Genomic DNA, 27,142 nt, shown 5'->3' on the forward strand with positions numbered 1-27,142 from the left:
CAGCTATTGACAGAAAATTGAACTGGATGCACATTTCACTTTTGGAAAATTGTCAGCAGTGAGACTTTCTATTGACTTCAGATCATTTCAGAATACAAGAGCTATAGAAAGCAAAGGTAAAAACACTGGACAATGACAAAAAATATTCATGGTAGAGTTTTGGTCATCCAACAAGTAAAATTAAACATTGTAGCATGATTCTTATTATAATGTCACTTCCTTGGTTATTTCTGTTTTACCTCTGCTTTCAAAAGAGAACAAACCCCAAACCAGACATTAATAATTATCTTAAATAAATAAAATTATTAAAAGGTAGAAGAAGTGGGAGTGAAGTGATTCTGCAATTTGTCCAGGAGTTCTCTTTCTAAGAAAGTGTGTGGGAGGTTTGGCAAGCACTACTGCATATGGACCAGGGGAAGAATGTCTCTCATTGCAGGAAGAGAGATGTTGGGAACAGTCCAGCTGATTCAGCTTCTCTGCTCCTCTAAGAGGAAGACCCACCAGAGCAGCACTTAGAGGAAGACCCACCAGAGCAGCTTCAGGGTTAGCCAAAAGGCTTTATGCATCCTGGCATAGTTCTACCTGCACACTTTGGCTATGAAACCTTGAAAACCGTATCATTATAACTCTGTCTGCTCAGTGATTATACAAATGAGGCACTGCCTCTTTCCAGAAACTGACCTGCCTGTGTTTTTCTGGAAAGGCTGGTTTGTTGGTTGGTTTGTTTGTTTGGGGATTATAAAGGTTGGGTTTTTTCTGTTCCTCCTAATATCAAAAACAGGGAGGTAGAGGGAAATGTTGTATACACAATTCTGTCAGAATTTGAGAGTCCAATACAATGGACGTAAACAAGACTCATGATTAAGTTTCCTTCCAAGAACTCTACACATATACCAGAGGTGCAGCTTACAGGAGGAACAGGATAGGTAATTACAAATGAAGTTGAAGTCTTTCATTTGATTCAGCCCTTTAAATAAATCTGTCAGACATTTACTCAGGCATCAATGACCTAAGCTCAGCCCAGGGGACAGAAAATAATAGTGCAGGAAGAGAGGGAAAAGCAAGACCACGAGTGTAAGTATCTACCAGCCTGTCCATGCATTTAACTTGTACACCCCTTTAACTGCAGAGTGCACCCATGTGAACGTGATCCATAACAACCTAAAAAGGTATCATGAGAAAGAAAAAAGGATCTATCCAGGCTTCATATTTTTAAGAATTCCATTAATATTTTATGGAATGGTGTTTTTTCTTTGTTTTCAGAAGACACTAAGCTTTATCTAAAAAAGGACACCATAAATTGATGTTTTCTCTTTCATTGAGCATATACTTTTATGTCCTTATACTTTTAGTCATACTGGAAAAACATAGTGGGGTTTCTTGTCATCTACCTGTCACCTACATATACAAAGAATTACAGAATACTGACTCTTACAGAGTACACTTTTTTTTCAAATTTCTGTGAACACTACTAAAAGAAATAATAAATCCATCTTTGGGGCAGATATAATGTTACCTTGTTTGGAACAATGTTATTCAACAATAACTTACCATTTTCAGGTTGAGTCTTTTTAAGTGAATCTATGAGAGTACTGACAGCTTTTAAAACAAATATGATTTCTGTTACTTGCTGCCTACAAATGAAAACAATGCAAACAATCAACTACTCGTTTTTGTTTCAACGATGTAAATTTTACCCACTATCATTGCTGTTGTCTTATCTAGGACAGCTTTAACTTCAAACAGTAACACCATACAAATCTCAATCTGAAAACACTTGTTGGAATCCTGGATGCTGAGAATTTTAAACTTTCTGTGCCTAAAGGCACAGACCCACAAGAGAACACTACATTTGACCTGAGGCCGTGAAGAAGGCTTCCAGAATTGATTGATAGTACTGGGATTATGGGTATGTAGTTGATAAGAAGTGTGTAATACCACAGGGTGGAAAACTTAAGAGTTTGGTATTTTAGAATACAGAAATAAATATGAAGCAAGATGGAGGTTTTAGGGCAGAGGCAGGTTGTTCTTCTTTACCTTCTTCTTTCTTCTTCTTCATGGGTTTGGGTGTAATTGGACAGAAAAGTCCGCATTGCGGGCTTCCAGGGATCAGTTATTGGGTTAAAAGGGAAAATAATCTAGGTGTCAGTTCTTAATTGGATAGTTTAGTCTTAAGACCTTGTAACAAGAGGTAGTTAGCCATTTTGTGCCTTGCTAATGAAACACTGCTGAACTCATGGTTGTGAGAATGTTTCACTGATAAGAAATAATAAACACCTGAGTCCAAACGTGAACTACCGTCTCAAGTGCCTTCAATCCAGACCCAGAGAAATCAATACACTCCTATCAAAGTACATGATAAGGCTAACAAAGATAATCAATTTCCACATTCATGATCAAAACCTTAAGAAGTGAAGTGAATTTCAGGTAAACTCCCATTTAAGAGAATTTCCTAGTTTTCTGATCTAATTTTTCCATTTCAAGAACAATTACTTGAGTAATGATTCCCAATATTGCTGTTTGGATGCTTTATTTTTGAGGAGATTCTACTCACCTCTCAATTTAGAAACTACACATAGCTCTAATGGGAATAAAAGGAAATCAGATTTCAGAAATATAATGCTAGAGATATCAGAAATACTGTTTCAGTAACTGAAAACCCTTTTAACAGCACAGAATATGGCCGTTGTTACTTAGAGTTTTTTTTTAAAAAAATGGGGTACTAGCATTTCTTTTGAGATATCTTCCCCTAAACATTTCCCTGCCTTTTAAACTTCATTCTCTCCTACTCCCCTCATTTTTTCATGACTAAGTGATATTTTGAATGCAAACTTCTTCTTATAAAGTCCAGATAATACCTTTATTTTCTAAAGACAATGCACATACCGTGGAAGAGGACATTTCCCACTCAATCGCTCATCTTCTATGTAGCGATGCAATACATCCTGTGACCTTTTCAGGAGCACAGAAAGTGCCATTCTAGAGATGTAGCCTTCTTGAGGAGTTGTGACTTTATTACTGAATGAAAACTGGAGCAGTGTTTCAAAACACACCTTAGAAAACTCTTCTCTCATTCGAATATCTATTTCGGCTTCTGTCAAAGTAAAATGATGCATTTCAATTGTGCACTGCGCATGATGCTGCATTTCAATCCACTTATTACATGCTGAGAAAAGGTTATCACTCTAGTATTAAAAAATAGTAACAGTGATAAGACCAAATATTAAGAATATATTCTAAGAAAAAAATGACTGTGAAAAAATCACAATAGTTCTGAACATAAGAGATGAATTATGACACGTTCTCAGTAACATATCACATACCTGACATTACTTTAATTAAAAATACATTAAATAATTTAAAAACAGCAAACAATCCTACATCATAAGTACTCATATTTGGAACTGTACAATTTAAGTATTTTTCTATGTAATGGCTTATGTTCACTTTTTTCATCTTTCCAAAAACCCCTACAAATGGTTTTTCTTAAAGACAGAGAAGGTATCTGGCTAGGTACACCATATAGTTACACTAGGGTCATTTAGGTTTTAAGAACAGGATATCTGTCTTACAATTGTCTGAAATTATTATTAGAACTGGCACAAAGGAAAATAAACTATGTAGAAAGTAACACAAGTTCAATATGATACTGTCCAAGCTGTAAGGAAGCAATTTTTTAAAAATTGCAAGGAAAGCTTGGCAACTTCCACAAAATATAATTTATTCAAGAAGTTGGATATCAAACAGTCTGTACTGAATACATGCCAGGGAACTTCAAGTCTTTATCATAAGCACACTGAACATTTTAATTATTTTCTAGTAGATTTAAACACTATAATTTTTGTCATTGAGGTACCATACCTGTAAAGGAGGATGACTGAGAATGTATTGAGCCTTTATTGAGCATAGTCATTATCTGACCAACAAATTCCTTCGGAATAAAATTAGCATATGGCAGTATCTCCGTGCTGATAAGCTGCACCACCTAAAATAAATTACATATATTTATATAGGTTTTCTAAATACTGTAAATCTAGTATGAAGAAACAGTTAACAAGAGAGAAAGGCCTAATTAGACTTCACAAAATCTTCTATTGCTAGCATTTAAAATTTGCAGATATGTCCTAAAGTGTGGTCTTGCATGGGACATTAAACTTGAAATAAAAACCTTTCCCCTGCCACTTTGGCCAGAGTTTCTGATCAGATTTCAAATGACATTTGAAGTACATTCTTCAAGTCAAATGTATGGTTTTGAAAAGAGAAGATTTAACATTAGGAATCTCTCTCCCTCCACCCCACTTCAATATCCTCTCTATGACATTAACACACATAAACATCCCTGATAATATGATATCTGCAAAGCAGAACAAGTGTGTTAATTATCTAAACCAGCTTAAGGCAGTACATGTGAACAGAAATGCTCTCTATCCTTGTCTTGGTGCTCCCATTCAGGAACAAAATAGGTTTAGATCTCCATAAATTAATGCATTAGATTTGAGAGTTCTGCTCACTGCAAGCAGAACCACTCTCTTTTCATCCATATATTTTTGTGTTCCAACCACCCCTCTGGAAAGATGATGGGTGATGAAACCACAGATACTGCCGTGTCTTCTCTGCAACTCCTTTTGCTTTGTATCCCTAATCTCTGTTCTGCCATAGTTTTTGTCCTGGAGTGAAAGGAGAGAAGTCCCTCCTTACTTCAGGTATCATCTTCTAATTTTCTTCAGCCTTATACAACCAAACATACAGCGATCTCTGTGCTGCACAAACTACCATAGCTTCTTCATTTATGCCAAAGCTTCTCAGTATAGAGAACACATCTTAAGGGCAACAATGTCTAAGAAAAAATGGCTTTTTGCTGACCACCCCCTCAACACAGAAGGCATTCATTTCAGGTTTAATTCTCAGCTTTCTCTGTGGTCTACAATTACCAGCATAAATGCTCAGCAATAACATAATAAATAAGGATAAAGCTAGAGTCAGAAATGCATTTTGGTTTAGCCAGTCTATGCTGTTTTGAAGTTGAGATGACAAGAAATACTTTCTGGCATCCCACTTCCTACTTTTTGCATCACCCTGAAGCAGCTGAATTCTGGGCCTATGTCTTGTTTTCAAAAATGAAAACAGTATCACAGAAAAAGTAATGAAAGGGTAACTTTTCAAGAAATTATTTCAGAACAAAATGCAACTCGTGAATGTCACTATTTGTTAATTTTAACAGTATTATTTGTTTTAGGCTCCTTACCTCAACGTCAATACTCTCATTCTTCTGAAATTCTTGAATTGAGAGATTATCAGGAGGTGTACTAAAAATAAACACACTACGTTATACTTTAAATTTACAACATAAGGAGATAAGTATGGGAAAGTGCATTACATTTACAGTTATTACATGCATCAAGTTAGTACTCTTATATGGTAATGATTAATGATCACAAGGTCAGGTTGGATGGGGGCTTCAAGCAACCTAGTCTTACATTTTCTTCTATATTAATGAAACATTTTTCATTAATGGGGTATTACCATGTCCTTTTCCCCTGCTAACTGAAATGATGCATTTGTTCTCATTTTAATGAATTTTATAAAAAGAAAAACCCATTTTATAAACAATAGTTTTGAAGAAATTTAGAACTTTTTTGAGTTCTTCCATTTTATATATATATATATATATATATATATATATATATATATATATATACACATACATACATATGAATTTGTTTTCAGATGAAATACCCAGAAGTGATTCAGCAGACCCTGTGGTGAGTAGTTCAGAGCTAAGCAGAGGCTCACAGGCAAGGCAGCTGCCCAGGATAGGACTGTGGACCTGTGCCAATCTTGTCCTCATAAGGGTACTCATCTGGGCCTGCCTCCTCTGTCCCATTGCCAATTTTAATGAAAGTTTAAGAACCTTGAAGGCTTTGAAATCTCATTCAGATCTGATTAGTTTAGCTGACAGACATTTTGTTTTATGTGATTTTTTTCTTCCAATGCTCCTGTATGTTGCTGACAAAGATTTTTCTTAGATAGGCTTTTTTTTTCCCCATCTTCTGAGTACTTAACATAAAACACTGAAGATCAGTCTTCACATCTACAGCTAATTTTCAGTTTTGACAATTAAGAATGTTTTATATATGCACCAATGTTTCTGCTTGAAAAATAAATATATCTCTGCTCTTCAAGAGAATTTATGCAGATAAAGTCTAGATCACTTTATCTATGAAACAGACATGTATCACATGTATGAATAAAAGAATAAAATATTAAATTATTATATTTATTACTGGGTTGTGTATTAGGGAGTCAGGAAGTTTGAAATTTTATGTTGAAAACATAGAATAAAATAAAATATTAAGTAGCTGTTCAGTCAGTACCTTTTCTAACACACAAAGTTGTTAAAGTATGGAAAACCTTTTGATAACAATTTAAGTTATTATAATGCATAGAAATGCAGGTCATGTTGAAATACAAGGGAAGATTTCAGACTGACACTTTCCAATTTATGACTCACTCTCTGAGCTGAGGTTTACCTAAAGAGGTGTTCAGGCTTTTCTGCCCAGTCATCCATACCTGATCTACCTTACCTACTAAAGATTATGGTACATATTTGTTCATGTAGCAAATTATTCCCAAGTAAATAGATTTTTGTCTATGTGGATACACCTATCTGGGGGCCAAATGCTTTGCTGTTCTGGCACAACATATCCAAACCACACCGGAGGGTCAGGAGCCAGGAAAGATAAGAGTGTGATGCAGCAACTTTCCTCAGAGAGGAAAGAGCTCCCAGCCCCTGCCCACTGAACAGGGACGGCTTCAGAGCCAAGAGCAAAGACCTAACAAGCACCTGGAGCCCTGCTGAGCACAGTACTCTGCTCAGAAGCATCTTTTGGGAAAGTATTGATTTAATTCCCTCATGTGAGCATAGACTTCTGCTCTAATAAATTATATATATATATATACACACATATATTTGGTGAATTTTATTGTATATAGTGGCATGACATGCCTCTATGAAAGCCTCTGGGAAAGAAGAACAAATATGAAGTAATAAACATACCAGCTTCTTACTGGAAGACAATTTTGTGTAAATTTAGTTATATGAAATGTATTAATTTTAAATGTCGTCTTGATTTATGACAAAAATCAAGATTATTGAGTCACCTCAACTGTAGATTGCTCTAATTTTTTTTTTTTTTAAGCTGAAACTTCTGTCTTAGAAAGCACTAATGCTCTGACCGTAACATTTTCCTTTTTCATTTACCTGGGCTCTCCTGGCTATATTTGAAATTTCTTGTACAAAGCTGCAGAGAGAATTTCTGCTGTGCTTTGTACTTTTTAAACATCATTGAGTATCACCTCTCATTTAAGCTCCATAGCTGGCTTGAAATTCTGTTCCTATCCAAAAGAGAGAGGTGGGATACTATTTTAAATACAGCTATTCACAGAGCTTTAGGGGTTTAAGGGTTCAAACTACAGTGGCCTCTTGTCTAATCAATGCCAACTCAGTTTCAATGCCAGAAGCATTGGGCTATCTACACATATGATTTCTAGGACCATGGTGACTAGAAGAGTTACAAGTTAGATCAGAAAAATGTTTCAAATATTGGTTAAAAATTTAGAACATCAGTGAAATAATTTCATTTTTCTACCCAATGCTCAGCCAGGTAGAAACTTGGAGAACATGCATACAAAAATAAGGCAATGTGCACTGGCATATTTTAATGTAAGCAAAAGGAAAAAAACCTAATCAAATCAGTTAGGAAGACTGACTGCATTAAGTCTTTTGTGAGTCTTACAAAGATGCAGATGTTTCATATATAGAACCATGCCAGCAGTCCTAAGTCAGGCTTGGAGAAAAGGTTTGAAGATGAGGTACAAAAGGAAGCCATTTACCTAGCTTTGCATATAGCCTGGACAGACAACAGCACAGAACATCTAGAACATTTAATAGTGGAAAATGTGGAATATGAAAATCTATCAATACTGAAGGAAGAAAAGGAAGGGGGATTTTGTGACACAACATTCCAGTTTCATTGAAACAAAGAGCCTAGGAAAAATTACAGAACGCCAGCATAAGAAAATGGATTTTCAGTTCTAACCATATTCAGGTCTAACTGCATATATCTAACTATTCCTGTCACAAGGGGTGACATGTTAGAGGATGCTAAAAATCCAGATAATGGTTACTCTGTCTCGCTGTCAGCCTCTTGGGGGACTCAACTGAACTGCATTTCCCAAATTCTTTGTGCTTCAAAACCTTTTCAATCCATGCTGGTCTTAGGGAGATTTCTACACTCCTGCACCTAACTTAAAAACCTTCCTGTCCTGTGTGGCACATTTGCAAGTTGGGAAGCCACCAGAGATGACCTGACTCACAGCTGCACTAAAGCCATTTGGACAGGTTCAGCAGAGTTACTAAAACCAATTCAAGTTTACAAGTCACAAATCTAACTAAAACCACTCTCCTCTTCTCAGCTGTGGCTTGGTTAATTGATTTGGTGTTATGGACAAAAATGCAAGTAGTTCCAGAATTTTAAAAAACGCAACTCATTGTTAGTATAAATAAATCAGGAAACACAACAAAACCAGTTCTATACCACCTAGCTGTCCTTAAATAAAGGATTAATATGGATAGTTGGAAAGTACATTCTCACTGCCTTCCCCTGCAACCTGAAGGATGACATGCATGTCAACTCAGCAATAAATTTTAGCTGTTATTTTCAAAACAGTGAATAGATTCTCTCAAATTACCCTGGAATAAGGCACCACTATGACTAGTGTATGTTTTCTATTAGAATTAAAAAAAAAAAAAAATGAAAGCACGCACTAAATTTGAAAATTCTGAATTCAATTTCCTTACAAGTGGAACAACTACAAATTAAGAGACTAAGTAAACTGCAATTATAAACCACTAGAAGACACAATTTAGCAAATTTCAAACCAAAAAGGACAGGTTGCCTTACTTGCCAAGGGTAGTCTCATAGCATCTTGCACAGAGTGCAGAAAGATTTTAGCAGAGGAAATTTGAAAAGAATTACCTCAATGTGGGGAACTTCCACAGCTATCTCTAGAGCCCTCCTTGCATCACAGGGAGAGAGATATGCTTCAGTAGCAATATGGGGAGGAGGAGGAGAACGAGGAGGATGAAGAAAAGGAAAAATGACTGCTATTACTAATTGTCCTGACTAGTGGCATGAGGAAGATGTATTCCCTTTTCAGCTTTAATGTTTTTTAGGAGCACAAGGCTCAGGCTGATAGAAAGAACAGAAAGTTTATCTGTCTATCTATCCTAAAGATACCAAGGGACAAGGCTCTAACTGTATGTAGGACAACCATATACTTGGAAGGCAAACTGCTATTTAGAAAAAGATGAGCATTAGGGAGGTAAAAAAAAAAACCCAACCCCAGACATTCTGTAGCCACACAAAATACAACTACATAAGCAAAATTAATCTACTCACAAGAAGCCTGGAAAGCGTAATGATAGTGGCCATTAATTACACTAACAGGTCAAATTATCTTGCTGTAGCCATGAGGTTCTACAATATATCGGCCTATTTTTAGTGCTTTAAATTAATTTAAACTTTAAAGTTTCTAAGTGAAAAAAAAAGTTTCCTACACTTTTCTAAAGACACCTTTAATTAGGATGAAAAAATTTTCTCTAAAACACATTTTGTATGTTTAGCAACCAGAGTGTATACTATAATTTAAGAGGCAAAACCAGACTTCAGTCAAGACAGACATCATAAGGCATCATAAATATTCACACAAGTACTATTTTTTCTTCTGACTCCAGAGAGTATTTGTCCATACATGATAAATGAAAAAAGGTATTAGAATTAACATAAAGAGTAATAGTTTCTAGCAAGCAACACATTAAGATGAAATTTCTACGTTTGAAATAATATTCAAGTAAAGTATATTTCGCTCACTGTAAATTAAACACATTTGTTATAGACAAACAGATTTGGCCAAAAAGTCATGCAGATGATCGTGGACTATCCTGAATTACACTAAAGAGCTGAGATAATTTTGCTTCCCTGAATTTATGACCAATTAATACCAAGAAGCTGTAGTAGTACTAGTCTTGTTCAGCTAAGAATATGCAAAACAGAAATGTTTAATTTGCTTTGCAAATATTTAGGAATAATTAAATTACAACAAATAGTAATATGTATTTCCAAAGCAACTTTTAAGTGAACATACATTCTTCTACAATAACCTGAAAAACCTTCATTTGAATTCTGATCACCCAACAATGATAGAGATTATAGAGTGTTAACTGATGTGGACTGCCTGTCTCAGAATGGAAGCAAGAATACTAACTGCAGCTGAAAAGAAAACCAAGCAAGATACTGCAAGGATTATTTCACATTAAAGAAGCAGTGAAGCATAAAACAAAAACTTGGATGATTGAAGTGCCTTTTATGCCATCATGGATGACCTTTTCTATTTTAAGGTCCTCCTACTTAACAGAATTATTTTTTCAAGGAAATGCAAAAACAACAGGAAGATTTTTCACCTGATTGCCTTTCTATGGATGGTAATCCTATTGATGATATTCCAAACTCATTCATTATTATGCATTTCCACTAGTGACACATGTGTCTCTAAAATAAATTTTCATTGGTTTTTTTTTTTGTTTGCCTGTTTGTTTTGGGCAAGCTGGTATTTATCCATCATTAGTAAATACAGCTGTGTTTGGTTGCTGACTTTTGTGTATTTCAAAACTAAACACACAGCATATTAGTGTAAGGCACTGAAGAACCTTACTGTTTTCTGTTCAAAAGAAAGATTTATTTGTTACTGAAAATATTTTTCTTTTCACCTTGTTCTTTATTCTAAAACACTATTAGATATACTTAAACTACTCCTAAAAGATGCTTGTCCACAGATGTTTACAGAAGATGGAAATTCCATACCACTCCTAAGCAATTATCTAAAATACCTAACCTTCCTTAGAGTAAATGATTCTCTTAGTGTCTAACCTAGAAAATCTTTGCTGTACTGAAACAAGTTTTTACCCATTGCCAAGGGACAAAAAAAATTCTTCTCTGAAGCAAGCTTTTATTATATTCTGAAAATTTACAATGTTTTGCTAATGTTGTAGTCTTTTATTTGAACAAACAGATCAAAGGCCAGGCTGGATGGGGATCTGAGCAACCTGGTCTAGTGGAGGGTGTCCTGCCCATGGCAGGCTGTCTGGAACTAGATGATCTTTAAGAGCCTTTCCAACTCAAACCATTCTATGATTCTGTGATTAAACTGTCTGTCTCTGATCATTACTATTTTTCACTTCTGGACTTCCTCAGCCTGCCCATTGTAGACTGAGACTGTGTTTCATTCTTGAGAGGAATCTATCCATCTTTATAGTCTTAAATATGACTATTTAACTACACTTTTCAAAGAGTATAATAAATAAAGTGTGGTTAATTATTAAGGTGCAGTCAATTTATCTTAGGTAGAAACAAATATAACTATGGGCTTCTAAGTGAACAGCAGTGTACTAAATAATTTTCAAAAATTCACAGTAAGTGGGGTTTTTCATAATGGAACTCAGGACAAATACATATAGTTAATGCTGTTAATTAGAAAAAATACCATTGTAACTCTGTTCAAAGTGAAGAAAGGAACAGATTGTGTACACATCAGCAACTCTATCAAATCTAGAATAAACATACTTGGAGTCCATACAGAAAGACTATGCCATATATTGAGAGTTCAGCTGAGCTCTTTCTTGCTCTTACACTTCACCTTTTGATTGAAGCTTTTTGTACTACTTTCTAAAAGTAGAGCTTTTTGAAGTTGGCAGATTGGTTACCTCTTCTCCATCATTCATTAAAATAATTTTCATATATCAAATAGCTCTACTGACATGTACAGTGAACAAATTACTTATGAATATTTTTTATTTTCCTTTAAAAATAAAAAAAAGGAAGTTGTGTTTACCTTTTTGTGAATAAAAAGTCTTCAAAAGTATTTGCTAGCTCTGGCCACATACTGTCAAATTTTCCAGAAGAAGCATGCTGCCTTGCAACAGGCAGTCCAATGGAGAGAACTTTGAGAAGAGAGGACACAGCTAGCTTCCATGTGCTTTCAGAAGGACATGAGTACTTCAGACTAAGAGGTATTCTAAGTGTCTGCAAAATGAAAGTCAAAAGAAAACTTATAGTTACTCAGAGAAATCTAAGATTACAGCAAGTTTCCGCACAAGATCTTGGAGGACACTGTCACAGATGGCAATACACAATCCCTACCTTTTCTGCTAGTATATGAGACGGCCTTTTACAAATGCAATTCTGAAGATAATTTATCATATTTATCATATATCATATATATGCTGGCTAAAGCACAGGTCTGTAGCCAAGTACAAGGTTAGAAGCCAGAATTGATCCATTATCATTTTCACTACGAAATCACATACTAATTTTCTTTTTCTGTATTGCCATCCACCATTTCTGCTAAGTCTGACAAATGGGCTTTCCTAACACATAAGAGACTGCAGGCAGTCTGTTATCACAAATGTATTCTGGAGAATTCAGTCCCTACAAAGCCATCCCAAGTGCTACCACAGTAAAGAAAAAGAGCCTCATTGCATTTAAATTTTTCCTAGTAAAGTTGAACTTTAAACACTGGAACATAAACACTGGAAGAAATCTGGTCATTATTGACTGTTAAACCACATGAAATTTGAAAGTAAGAACAGTTAGAGAAATTCTAAGATAAAGGCTTCAATACAACTCAAATGTGAAGCAGATGAAAGTACAGCAAATTTTAAGTCTTTTAGATAGAAAGTCATCTTCAGTATCTATAAAACAAAGTCATTAATAATTTTTTTAAATTAGGCATATGAACTATTTACATGTATATGCATTCTTTTTAGTATTGTTAGTCAAACTTTAGAACCTGATAGTAAGTTTTTGGTTTTCTTGGAAAACCAATTATTTACTTGACATTTCAAATACATAGTGACTAAATTCAGGTACTATATGTATGCCCTCCATGCCTTAAGTGCAGTCTCCGAGTTGAGGAAAGCAAAAGGAGGAAAGACTCACTCTGACTCTTACAAGGGAGTCAATTATAATTAATTCTCTATGGCAAAAAGTCACGACAGCTAGACTCTAACCCTAGAGATAAACAGAACTTTTTTTTCTGCTTTTGGTCATATGTGTCAAATCTAATTCCAAAATCAACATGGGCTTTAGAAACATGAAAAATAAATTTAAAAGCATTTTCGTATATCACAATAGATCCCACTGTTATCAACTGCAAATGTTATAAAAAAGCAGTATTTCTATCAGTTCCACCAATCCCATTAAAACAGAAGTGGAAAACAACTATTTAACTTTGAAATACAAATATTTCATTCAAAACAGATTTCAAATAATATCATCTGTTTTAAACACATTCAGGTTTCTATATTTCTATACCGGAAAATCCTGATGTCAGCCAATTCATTGCAAACAAGCCAGGTCAGACACATTCTTATTTTCCAGACTTCTGGAAAATATTACTTCTATTATTTACTAAAATTTTTTACTGGAATTGAATGGTCAAAAAAAGTGAAGCATTTGACAATTTCACTTTAAAGGTATATTAGGTACATTTATTATGTATTATAAGGTGTATTAGGTAACATTTCAGAGCTGCATTGACACATGAAGTCATTAAAAGCAAATCAAAAGTAACAGAGCATACACCTTTGAAGTTTTTATGCCAGTCTACAGAAACTGGGCTTTGGCCTTCAATGCCATATTTACTAAGGCACCTACTTACCACGCTCAGGTGCATAACACTTTCAAAGATGAACATTTTGGGGCCTAACACGTTTGTTAATTTTTATCCTAACACTGAAATACTGATGCTGACATTACCCAGCTAAGAACAGTACAAACAGACTAATAAATAGCCTTTCAGCTTCAAAAGAAATTATTCCCTGCTGCTCATCTTCATAAAATATCCATCTGTTTACTACAGCTTGAAGCTTCCCAGGAAGTGTTTGTCAGCACTAGCTGAAAATAAAACTCATGATTTTCAGTATAAGCTCATTAAATTCAGAGTACATGCAGGTCAAACTTTTACCTTAATAATGTTCTGAAGAACCTTCTCTGTTACCACAGCTTTGTGGCAAGCTGTCTTTTGGTATAAGTCCACCACAACTTCCAACGATCTCTCTGCAAATGGTACGTAATTCAATGCCACCCATTCCGCCTAGGAAAAGGAATTAGTAAATTACTAAATTATGTGTGAAAACATATTAATTAAGGAACAGAAAGTGTATGTTTTGCACTGAACTCTCCGTTTAATGCATGCAAGGTTTGCTAAGAATATGGTCCAAGCCACAAAACTGCAAATACAACATAGTCTGGCTATGAAAATGTACTCTACATTGAAGTAAAGTACATTTCAGTAGGAGAAATGTTGCAGTCTAAGCAAGACAACTACATTAGGACAATCTTTAAGGAAATTTAACTCACCGGTGCAAATAGTTGTATCTAGTGTGATTCCATTGTGTTGCAGGACAAACAGAATAAGAAGAATTAATACATACATAATAGTTACCTCTTTGATTACACTGAATCAGATGCTCATGCTTAAGTGAACAGCAGTGTACACAGATAAAAAGAATTACTGAACACGTTCCATTTCTTTACAGCACGTGCAATTCAAAAATCTGCAGCTTGAGGGAATTTTCTCCATTCAAAATTATCATGCCTCTGTGTTAAATTTAGTATCTCTTGTAGGACAAATTATTTTAGATTAATTCATGTACAAATTCAGACACATTTGTCTGGTGTCCAAGCCAGACCTTTCCTACATGAAGGAATACGAAGTACAAAAGCAAAGAAAAATGCAAAGGGAGTAAAAGAAGATAACAAAAGCATGTAAAAAAACTTATTACACAACATGCAGTTAAATTTTTACAGATTGAACAAATGCATCTTGCTGGACAACCTATATCTGAAGCTGAATTGGATTAACCAGCCAAGTGAAACGAGTGAGATTTCTAATTAATTACCTGATTATACTTTGCATTTGCTATGTGCTTTGTTTCCAGCTGTCCATACTGTGGAGGCTTGCAGGAAAATTCTACAAAGGCCAGTAGTTGGTCAAAGATTGCAGGATACATTATCTGCATACCTTCTGAGCCCACACATATAGCCTTTATCAAAAGAAGATAAAAGAAGTTTAATATATATTTCTTGAGTTTTTGCTTTAACACCTGCATCAGTACAAGGAACTCTTACAGAAAACTCCCCATATAAGACTATGCAGGAGTCCTGCTGTATGAAAGATTGTGTATAGTTCCAATAGTTTAAGGAAATTACATTTTGTTACTTTATTGAAGTAAATAAAGTTGCAAGATACCTGGGCATATATAGTCCAGTAAATACAGCTATCTCATCCAATAAAAGATAACTTTTCTTCACTCTGCTTTGATTTGTCAGTAAAATAAAGTCTTATATAAGTCTTGTATATAGATCTCAGCCACATCTTCTTTAAGTTCTACTTCAATAAACATTTAAATCTCAGAAGTCAATTATAGAAGGCTTCAAAAAATAGTTAAAAGAGTGTCTTATAGAGAGGAATAGAAATAAAATGAGAATTATATGGTTTGGCATAGCTAAAACTCATGATCTTGCTTTAAAATGGGAAACATTTCAGGAACAGTGTACTTACACTACCAAAAAACCTCAATTCCCTCTATACTACAGCAGTAAAAGATTAGAAGACGAGTTCTAATGAGAAATAAAAAGAACAAACCAAAGGGTGTAAAATGGACTCAATATATGGAAGCCTGAAAAGAGGTGCAAAGCTCCCTTCTATTCCCATGTTCTTGAGTTGCAATGGTGTCCTGTCCTTTGTTAGTGGAATCACATTATAAGATATATTTATTAAACTAGTCAGGGTTCAGTCTGAAAAATGTTAAGTTTTTTTCATGCTATTCAAACTGCAAAGTTGTTCCAAAACTTCAGAGAAAATCAGAACTGAGCCAAGTTTTCCTGTATCAGCAAAGAACCTGATCCTACACACAAACACAGAGAAATGTTTTGTTTCAAAGATTGCAAATATTTACTTCTTTAATGCTTTCTGTGTGTACTCCTGAGAGTATCAATTGATTTCAAGAGAGGAAGAAGGTACTGTGGCCTAAAGCAAAACCATCTGACTCATGGCCTTTGCTTCACATCAGCACTGGCTGGCTGCCCTGCCATGTGAACTGTACTGTGTTTATACAGCCAAGAGGAGCAATCACACAACTTCACAGAACTTACTGATGTCCAAAAACACATTAATGTTTTTAGGAACTTCAGTGCTGTTGTGTTAGTAACATAACTATAGCTGGGATAGGAGGTTTGAGGTACCATCTTATGGAAGTCTGTATTTGCAAAGGCTTGTAACTGCCATGGCAACCCACTGAAACTGGGAGTGGGGAAGGGGAGATGTCTCACTTCCTCATGTAGAGTTATGGCTTTTGTTACTGTTTAGAAACCTTTAGCTAAAACATCTTGACAAGCACAAGAGTATAATAATGTGCAGTTTTTCCCCATGTTAAAACTTTGTAACCCCTTTTTTGAAAAGCCCTAATGCCTGCAGCCTTTGGAAACTAACATAATCTGGATATGAAGACTAAAAACCAGAAAAATCTGAGATAAATAAATGGACTGATCAAATGGGAGAAACAGGATTTGGGTTAGACTGACTTGCTGGAAAAGGGAGGATAAAAAAGGGTAAGCCTGACTGGAAAAGGCTGAAAATGCAGACATGACTGGTTTTAAAACTTTTTGTTATTTACACACCCCCACACAAAACTGAGATTCAATACCAACTTCTATCCAATTGAATTGAAATTTAAACAAAATAATTCACTCCATAGCATTTTCATAGCAGGGGTGGTTGGAACTAGATGATCTTTAAGGTTCCTTCCAACCCAAGCCTTTTTATGATGCTATTCTTATACCTCTGTTTTCAAAATACATGAATGAATTTTTGTTAGAACCATCAGCTAAAGGGGTGGCTGAGATTAATCACCTCACACTACACAAAAGAGAAAACAAGACACTGAATTGCTGCTCATTTGTCAGCCACCATGTGTTTCATGAGCTAAATGGGGCAGGATCCTGACAGCAGCCAGGGGGATACATGACCACATGTTAAGCAAAGTAGTCCTAACATGAAATCCCAAAGGAAATGAAGTCAGGTCATGTGGATATTTTAATTCTGGCATTTCCCAAGTAAGTTTGTGGGGGCTTTATTTTGGGGGGGGAGGGGGGTGTTTTTTTAAAGTAGTGCTCAATATAAATGCATTATTTAATTCATGATCAACTCTGCTTCTTTTGAATAAATAAGTTATGTGAATGAGCACTGAATTTTGCAAGGAGATATGTTACCACTGCAAAAAGAAAGAAACAAGCAGCGTTATTTTCTTTTTTTTTTTGGCTTTCAGAGAAAGAGCACCCTCATTTGTTGTTTATAGATTTACTTGCATGAAGGGTGCTCTTTGAGCATGAGTTCTATAGTAAGAATTTCTTAAGCAGAGATGCAGCATTTTCCTTAAATATCTGATTATTAAGAGTCCAGAATGTAGGTAATCTGCCAGAGAACCTTCTATATTTTATGCTTTGTGTGAACTGTAAGTTCTCATAATTGCTGTTCTTTCTAGACTGTTCATGGCAGCACCTGGACATCATGTGGAACACTGTTTGTGGGACTGCTCCTCCATCTCCATGTACAGACCTTCAGTATCAACAGTACTTCAATGTTAGATGGACACATGAATGGCTACAAACACAGCACAACACTTAAGGTACTTCTGCAATCAAGCAAAGCACATTTCATAAAGATTACACCATTCCTTTCAATACTTTCATCTATTCTGCAGCAGGAATGGAGATCTGATTGTTAAAATACAACACACTGTGCAATTAAAAATAATTTTTTAAATCTTGTTTAAATCACCCCACTATAGTTCTATAGAGTAAAAGTAGCACACACTGTAGTTTACCTTTCACACACTAGAAGTTGCATGATTACCTTTTGTAAAACATCTAAAGCTGTAAGCACTGCTTCCTGTAAACTTGTCAGAACTGCTTCAGTGTAAGATGGAAGGATGAAAGGGGAAGCATCTGAACTGATTGGAACTGAAACAGCACCGTGCAAAATGACACCGAGCTTTTGGAGATCATCCATGCTGAAACCAGTTTTGATGTGTTGGTAAAGAGCTGGGAATATCTGAATTAAAGCTGTAAGAAAAGGCTGGCTGGGAATGAAAGTCAATTTATCACAAGTAATTGGAGGCCTTGTACTTTCTGATCCAATCCTATACCAGCTGTTCCAGGCTGCCCACCAAAGATTCAAATCTTCAATCTCATCTGTTATTACAGGAGGTTCAGATCCATTATATCTTCCTATTCTTTCTCCTATGGAGTCAGTTCTCATGAATGATCTGCCAAGACTAGTGGCAGTAGTTGTCCCTACCACCAAAGGTACAGAAACATTGATGGCAGGTGGTGTCTCAGGCTTCTCAGAGTCTCGAACAGGAGAAACAATTTGCAGGATTTCCTGGAAGCTTTTCAGAGCAGCCAAGGAAACTTCGTTATTTTTGCTAAGTGCTGCTGACTGGATGTGATCAAGAAGAACATCCCAGGCTTGGGAAAAGTCTCCTATTTAAAAAAAAGAGAGAGGACAGAAAAAAAATCAATTTGGAACTTGCTTCCTATTCCCATTCCCACCCACCCTGCCTCTCTAAAAGGCTGCTCATGTACATGTTAGTCTAATACACAGAAATTTCAAGAGATTAGGTGGCCACTTGAATGACTTTTATATCAGTTCAACCATAAGCTGAAAGAATGAATGTGACGGAGAAACACATAAATATGAAGAATGAAACAATATACCTATGTTCATGCTAAATTTGCTAGCAAAAAATCACATACCACATCCCATACCAGTAAAATATTCTTATTTTTAAACATACCAGATGCCTGTTGATTTCAAGAAGGGTTAAACCCACACAAGGAATTAAGGGTCAAATTAATGCAATTACTCATGCAATGCATTTATAAAGAATTGATTTTAAAATGCTCTGATAATTGTACTGTGGATAGATTTCATTTGAGGCATTTGAGTTTTTCATTAAATTTAGCCTTAACCTTCAATTTTCTATATTACTAATTACAGGGTTTGAATAATTAAAGTAGTTCTAATTTTTTTATTCAGTTTTAACTCAAGTTTAATATAGCCTAAATTCTACCACATTTCTGCAAATGACTGATACACTTACTAGCTGTTAATATGTTGATACTACAACATGATATCACAAATGACCAAAATGAAATACAACTTATATCCAGTTAATATACATTAACTGCATACTATAGGATGCTGAAGGTAGAATAATCTAATGAGAACTTTTCTTTATAAGCTATACAGTCTCTATTCCTTTTGCACTTTTTCCTTGTAGAAATTACCAAGCTATTTTAAAATATTACTACCTACAGCTGAACAATGAAAATGTTCAATACTCCACTGACTTAACAGGTAAGTTCTCTTTATGTTCTCAGAGTGCTGTTAAATTTGACACACTGATACCACAGAAGAGTTCCAGGCAAGTGTGGCATTCCCTTAGACAGATAAAAGGAAAAGCATGTTCTGACAAGAACAAAGAAAAGACAAAGTATTATTGTTGTCAGTCTACTATAATTTAAAGCTATTTAGCACCCAGAATTGGGACTGAATTGTGACTACTGAGATTTAATCTCAAGTACCATGATACAGAAGAGGAAATCTGTAGTTACAATTTTTGGCTCTATGAAGCATGAATTAATAACTCCATAATTTTCATAACTTTTGAGGTGACACAACAAAAAACATTTTTGAGCTAAGATTGAGCTAAGCATCTTTCCCAGTACATTAACTGAAAAGAGCATACAAAAGAAGAAAGTTTATCACCCTGTCTTTTAATATCTATAAATTTTACCTAGAGGCTGCAGTAAGTATCTCCTAGTGTTAAATATCCTTGCAACTCCAGCCAGTGTTAATACCCATGTCTCAGCCCACTGTTTCTCAGCTGTATCCCTTGAATGATGAATGAGAATGTTGCCTCCTCCTGATTCAATCTTCTCTTTGTCAGCTGTCGTAGAAGATTCTCGAACCCTATCCAACAGGTGAAATAAAACCTGTAACAGCCAGAAAAAAAAGAGGAAAAACGCAACTTTTCAAATAACATGGCTGCATTCATAGTAAACCAACAAATTCTTTCATTATCCTTTCTGTCACTATGTCACCCTGAAAATTCCCTTGTTCTAAATAGTCTCCATAGCAGTCAAGATTAACAATCAGTCAACTGATGGCCACTTGAGGAAGGCTGGAAATAGGACACTCAAACCCACCAAGAACACTGTCAGCACCAGGAGAACGCTAAAACCAGTGGATCTCAGACACTTCACAGGTACAACAGGCAGGTTCAAATATAGCCCAAAGTTTCCATAAAGCACAACAAACACAACCATGACTTAGAACACAGCCTTCTGATAGATCCAAAACAGAATGCAAAGCAAAGCTCTATCCAATACCAGATCAGCCCTGTCACATGACCCTCAAACATCTCCCTTTTCACACAAAAGATAAGTCATTCTTGTAAGAAAGACACCATCTTTTTATCAAACTCCTGAGTAAAAAATAAATTATTAGGATATTAAAATTGTATTTTAGAAGAGGCTTTAAAGGCCAGAGAAGACAAAGTATAAAAAACATTCCCAAAACCCAAGAGATTAGATTTCTGCCATCTTATGTTATCTTTTAAAAGTCTTAATAAATTATCTAAATGATGTGGTTATTAAATGGTAAATGGTTAATGGTTAATAAAACGTAAATGCTCTTTACAAAACCTTCAGAGGAAGCTTACACATCATACCTTCCATATTACTGTGTGCCACGTTGAATGTTGCAGCAAAGTTCCATGAGCACCAATAGTAGAAAACAATGTCTGCCCTGCGCTCTTTCTAACTGCAGGTCGGGGATCCACACACAGCTCTCCAAGTTTGGCATACAGGCATAACCAAAGACAGTCAAATGGTGATGCAGGATGGAAAGGTCTGTTCAGCAACACCCCCTTTTCTTCTGCCTGTTTCTGCAACACTGCTTCTTCTTTGTTTAGCTCCTTTTCAATTATTTCACCTCTTTGGAAAAAATAATCTGAAATATTCCACTACAAAATAAATAAGACATATGGTGTTGTACAATAAAAATAGGGTAATGCTTTAATGTTCATGAAATAAATTGTCTCTTATTTTCACAAAGTATTTTGCAAAGTACATCAAGATATTAATTTCCCTACACTGGTGAAGTAAGATCAGCACATAAATTTTGCAAGGTCCAAAAATTACTCTTTTTTCTCAGCTTTTAGGTTCCTGTTATGAAGAATGAACTCATCATTTTAGTACATTTGTCTGTAAAAAAATGTATTAAAAATAAGATACTGATGAACATGCTTGCAATGCAATGTTATTTCTTTTAGTAAGGCAGGAATCATGGAGATTAAAGGTAAGATGTGCTCACTCAATTTACCTACGATTCCAAATGACAGCATGGGAGTTCAGTAAGAACCCAAAAAGCTACATTGTGGTTTTCATTTGTATAACTGGCTACAGAAAAGTTTTCATTAAAAAAGAAAAGCAAAAATGAAAGCCTGAAGCAGCATCACTGTAGGTTAATAAAAAACTCACCAGCAAACCAATTGAAGTTAAGCTAATATTTAGCTCTTGATTGTGAAGTCCAAAGCTTCCTGCAACTTCAACAACTATCTGCAGACAAGTACATGGCATGGTAGGAAGGAAGTCGGTCACAACCAGCTGAAGACACTGGAATGCAGTCCGTATTAAGGACTCTCTTAAAAAAACAAAATGAAAACAAAGCACACACACACACTCATTTCACATTTCTTCAAGAGCATGGAAATATTTTGAATACAGTACCTCAGGAGATAGCATTATTAAATACAAAAAGAAAAAATGAAATTAATGTTTTTGAGAAGAATTTGCACCACTTTAAATGGGGTTTTTGAGATATAATTTTAAGTTGAAGCTTAAAATTCTGACGAAGTAGTTTAGTCCATGTTAACTACCTAGTGGAGTTGGAAGTTTAAGCTTTCCAGTGGTCCTTAGTTAACTTTACATAATGAAGTCCATTTCTCTGTTTTAGAGTTCTAAGGCTTGTTAGTTCAAATGTGTTAGCCAGAACATTAGAAAAAAGCCACAATGGACCAAAAAAAAAAAAAAGACAAGCTTAATTTAAGCATGATAATCTTCCAAAGAGCAAGCTGTTCTGAAGAGTTTCTCATATCAGCAGTTACAAATTACTTCAAGGTATACCGAACAAGTGGGCAAAATTTTTTTTTATTTATTAGGAAAGATGCACACTAATATAATCGTAGTCTTACTTGCTTCAATACTACATTATATCAGACAAAAACTTTTCAAAATATCTACCCTTAAATAGATCCTTAATAATTACTTTGCCTTCAGAATTTGATTCTGAATACAAACATAAAAATATAGTACGGAAAAGGTTTGCAAGAAGGAGTTCTCAGAAGAGCAAGGCCATTTGCAACTAAAATCTTGTTCAGTGAGAGACAAAATAAAGGCATCAAAAGGAGTGGTGGAGTGTAGGTAACATAAATAGGGAAGCTGCATTTAAATTTCACTGCAGGGTTTTTTCAATGTTTAATGTACAACAGAAATAACTTCAAAGCTTTGTAACACAGAAACTTGGTGTCCTTCAGGATATACGTCCTGAGAAAAAATTTCAGACTATAGACATGTCAGTTACCTATTTCAAAATTACAAATGAATTTTTTTTTATTAATCCTAAATCAAAATCAGATGTGGGTCATTTCCACTGTATTGTAACAGCCAACATGATACAGAAACCAGAGGAATATACAAGAAACTTCACATGGACAGTAATGATTTAACTAATAGTTCTCTAATATGATGAATACTGCAGAGAAACATCCATCCTACCATGTAAGATCAAAGTATTTATCATTGCTATGGAGAAAAAACTCAAACAATACTTTCCCTCATACTCATTAGAGGAGTCTATAAAGTGAAATAGAACCAAAACTGCTGCAGTTCCCCCTCCAGTACATAGTTTCAGAGGTATGTGACCCTCAAGGACTCTAAGAGAAAAGAGAAGGAGGCAGGAAATCAAAGTATAGTTCCCCTACTCATTCTGAAGTACTGAGCTAATGCGAAAGTAACCTGTCTTTCTAAACTTCAAATGCAAGGCTACAAGAACAAATTCAGAACAGTTTTTCCAAATTAAGGTCCCACACTGCTATGTGCTTGAAGAAAGGTTTTAAAGTCCCCTCATGCAAGTAGTAACAGTGATACAACTCTTCAAATTGTGAAACTGTCCTTGGTGTTACAGGTGACCACGAAAAGGTAACTATAAATAGAAGAAACTTAGCTCAGTGAGAAATCTTAAGATTGTGTAGGGCTTTATCTATGCTTAAAACAAACAGAGGCTTTCCACTGAAAAAGACTTCAAAGACAGGCTTCCTTTTGTTTGGCAGGATATTACTGTACAATCCAGAAGTGACCAAAGTATGGTTTTTGATTATCAAAACAGCATTTTCTGTTTTTATAAAAGCCTGGAAAGCAGTTCTTCAGGAAGATAAATGGACTCTGTCCTGGAATCCAGGATGTTCACCGATCAGAGGGAAGACAGTTGTGAATAAAGTCTTGTGGTCAGTAAGTTAATATTTAAAGTACAATAATAGCATCTGCACCTAGTACTCACAGCTGTAACTTAGGTAAAAAAATTAAGTTTTTTCTGAAGGAAAAGGAGATATGCTTTTTTTTTTTCCTACTTTACTTAATATGATGGGGACAAATAGTGCTACAAACATGTAGGTGAAGTAGATTATTCCATATACTTTGTGGAGGAGACTAAGATATAACACAAGATGTTAGTAACATCTTGAGATATCAGCCAGTGAGATATGGGTTTGAGATTTAATGGGATCTGAAGACTGTCTTGAGAAGGAATTTGTGGTGGTTCTCATCCATCACTAACAACAGTGAAAATCAAAAGGCATGCAGGAACACATTGCACCAAGTGTGGAAACAACAACTACCAAATGAAGCTTAATTACAAAAAAGAGGATGCTCACAATGAAGAATGCCAAAATGCTTGGGAATTTTGGTAGGTATTACTGAAAATGCAAACAATACTGGTCCAAGAGCAAAATCCTTCAAGCATTTGAAGGGGCTTTAGGTTTTTATATGACCAGAAGACTAAAGCTAAGGTGAGACAAAAGGAGAGCTATGCCAAGGAGAATTCTACTGACACTAGAATTATGTGATGACCTATCCTGCTGCTAGTCTTGACTAGCACCTAAAAAACCAATACATATGGTTTGAGTGTGTGGGTATAATTCTTGGTGCTTACAGTTACAAAGGCAGATGTTCAATTCATTGCTCATTTCAAAAATACTCATTGCAACTTCATCTCTCACTTTCCCTTGTGGGCAGAGAACAAGTCCACCTCTGCTGGCAACAGAGTCAATTGTCTAAGTCAAGGGATTCGCCCTCAGCCAGTAAATAATCTTCCATCCTTCTGCTACCAGCAACCATTTAGGCACGAAGGCTTCAAGAAAAAGAGAGAGCTATCAGAAGAAAACACACACTAGAGACTAGTAGAAGATTTAAGAAGAAACAATAGATAAACTGAGCGAGAGCTGATTCACACAGAAGTATTGGCAAGCAACAGAGAGATGTGTCCACCAGATGGTCAAGATCAAATGAAATGGCACACTGAGTGTATACTGCATGCTGACTATAGGAGAATATAGAGTGGAATAATATTCTGGTCTTTTGGAAGATTAATTCAGTAAAACAAAGTGTGCTTCAAGATGAATTAAAAAGTGTACTTTTGTTGAGTAAAATTTTTCACAAGCCGAAAATTACATTGAAACTATGATTATTGAAGTGGCTATTAAAGTACAAAAATACAAGCAGAATTTTTTCTACTGTTCTTACCTTACATGAGTTTAAAATTTTATTTCCACCACTTACCCCTGATCACTTTGGATTGCCCCCATGACTCCAAGCACCAATGGCCAACCAGGTCCTAGGCTGTCACCCTGACTCTGTAAAATCTGTAGCACACACTCCAACTGCTTGATCCTGATATCAGGATGACTAATGTTTGACAGCTCCTTTAGTGGATTCAATAAAAGCAACTGCAGTCTCTAAAAGTAAACAGTAAAGTATATTAAGGATGCTAACATTTAACTGATTCTTAAGTATTTTTATGTATGAGTCAAAACATCCAGTACAAATTAAAGACTCATTGAATTAACTCAGTAGCTCACTCACAAAATGCTCAAATTCAGACCATAAAGGGTCTTTGCAGAAAACCTACTTACCTGGCTCCTGTTCTCCAGGTTCCTCAGGAAGCAGCTACAGATGCTACTACAGTTGCATAAAAAGTGTCATGCAACTTTTATGTTTACTCAGCAGGGCTACACTTAGCTTCCTCAAGAGACCACGGAAAAAATATCCAATGACTATCAGTAAAAATATTAGAATATTTTATTAATCATGGATTGAACTGCTGTAATTTAGAAGGTTAGATAAAACACATTTTCTACCTGCCACAGAATCAATCACATATATACTACTAAACATTTTGTAGTTGCTTTGCACTCATGGGGGTGACCCATAATTTGTTCTAAGAAATGGACATAATAGGCAAGCATCACTCTTAGTTAGGTATTTGAAAAATGAAAGAGGATTGTTCATTACAATGCATGTGATGGTCCACAATAGCTACAACTGAGTGTTACAGCCACTGACTTTATATACTTAATAGCAAAGCTACTTTAAAAATGAAGGAGGAAAGCATCTGCTTTTAAACTTACTTTACCTGGTTTTGAGATAATGGAGGATCATGTCTGAATGTCAGTCCTGCTTTAATGAGAGAAGTTAAAGCTTCTGCTCCCCATTCTCTCATTCTGGAGTTGGGATGCTGACAGACCTGAAAACACACCAATGTTTTGTTTAAAGACACTTTTATTTAACCAACATATATAATACATTAAAAACTGGTATTTTAATTATATTAGAATGTACATACAATAGTATAAGAATAATACAATAGATTTCTAAATGGTAAAATTTGGCTTCAGAGTAAAAAAAGAAATTTATCTTTTGGATAGACATACCTTCTGAATAAGGAAGCAATAGGAAGCAGAGAAAGACACAGAAGGAAACATAATGAAAATTACATATATAATTCAAGTAAATAAATTTTCCAAAATGAATAAACTAACTGCTAATTCTGATAATGACTGATTAAAAAGCACCAAACAACCCTTCAACAAATGCCTAAGAGGTTTAACTTAACCTAAAGCTACAAAATTGGAATTTTCACACACTGCTTAACATAATCAAGTGAGGAGCATGACAGTAGCCAACAAAGAAAGAGTCTTCTATATTCTCAAATACAAAAAGTAACTACATATTGAAGACAAAATAAACCTCACACTCCCTTTATTTAAAAACTTGACAAAACAATAGTGAGCATCTTTAAACTTGAGTTTCAAATGCGTATCTTCATTTCTCTTTGTCTCTAGGTTCTCTAAACCTAACAACTTTTCTAATTGGTTTTTTAGAATATAAAAATTACAAACATTGTGCATATTCATTTCTTAGATAGCTTGTATGAACTGTGCTGTATCTAATACATTACCCTCACACTAATATGGGAAGTGTACAGTTTCATTGACCACTCCATAATTATTCCCACCCCCTCTTCCAGCCCTAGCTCTGATGGTGTGAGAACCCAGAGTCAAGTCCAAGGCAGTTTCATGAAGAAGGCTGATGCTTTTTATTGGTGGACCATTCTCCTCTCAACCACTAGCCAAACTGAAAAGGTGAACAATGTAAAAGAGATAGCTTAACATTTAAAAATGTGGACAAGAAATAGCCACTCTCCTGATTTAATTACATTTAAAAAATTTTATATAAAATAAGAAGAGAAAATTTGAAGTACTTCATGCTCTGATTCTGTCCAGATGACCAGTTCCAGAACCAGGGAACAAGCTATTCCCTCAGGTTGTGTTTAATTGAATCAT

At 35.3% G+C, this 27,142-nt stretch overlaps 1 protein-coding gene across 3 annotated transcripts in view; it reads right to left on the reverse strand.

The window, feature by feature from the left end:
• MON2 (MON2 homolog, regulator of endosome-to-Golgi trafficking) overlaps positions 1-27,142 on the reverse strand; it is a 76,537-nt gene that overhangs the window by 12,040 nt on the left and 37,355 nt on the right. For 2 of the 3 annotated variants that reach the window (XM_071423521.1, XM_071423523.1), the window contains exons 21-34: positions 25,933-26,043; positions 25,080-25,255; positions 21,726-21,888; positions 20,915-21,208; positions 19,979-20,177; positions 18,034-18,662; positions 15,020-15,163; positions 14,478-14,495; positions 14,083-14,211; positions 11,950-12,140; positions 5,246-5,306; positions 3,862-3,985; positions 2,887-3,094; positions 1,552-1,634 (exon numbers count right to left, since the gene is read on the reverse strand). In XM_071423521.1, coding sequence (XP_071279622.1) covers positions 1,552-1,634; positions 2,887-3,094; positions 3,862-3,985; positions 5,246-5,306; positions 11,950-12,140; positions 14,083-14,211; positions 14,478-14,495; positions 15,020-15,163; positions 18,034-18,662; positions 19,979-20,177; positions 20,915-21,208; positions 21,726-21,888; positions 25,080-25,255; positions 25,933-26,043 — 2,530 coding nt within the window. The remainder of the gene's footprint in view (positions 1-1,551; positions 1,635-2,886; positions 3,095-3,861; positions 3,986-5,245; positions 5,307-11,949; positions 12,141-14,082; positions 14,212-14,477; positions 14,496-15,019; positions 15,164-18,033; positions 18,663-19,978; positions 20,178-20,914; positions 21,209-21,725; positions 21,889-25,079; positions 25,256-25,932; positions 26,044-27,142) is intronic. The other variant, XM_071423522.1, reaches the window with a different exon arrangement.

Source organism: Agelaius tricolor, unplaced genomic scaffold (assembly GCF_023055355.1).
Source record: "Agelaius tricolor isolate 1412-34295 unplaced genomic scaffold, bAgeTri1.0.p SCAF_3, whole genome shotgun sequence".
Lineage (NCBI taxonomy): Eukaryota > Metazoa > Chordata > Aves > Passeriformes > Icteridae > Agelaius > Agelaius tricolor.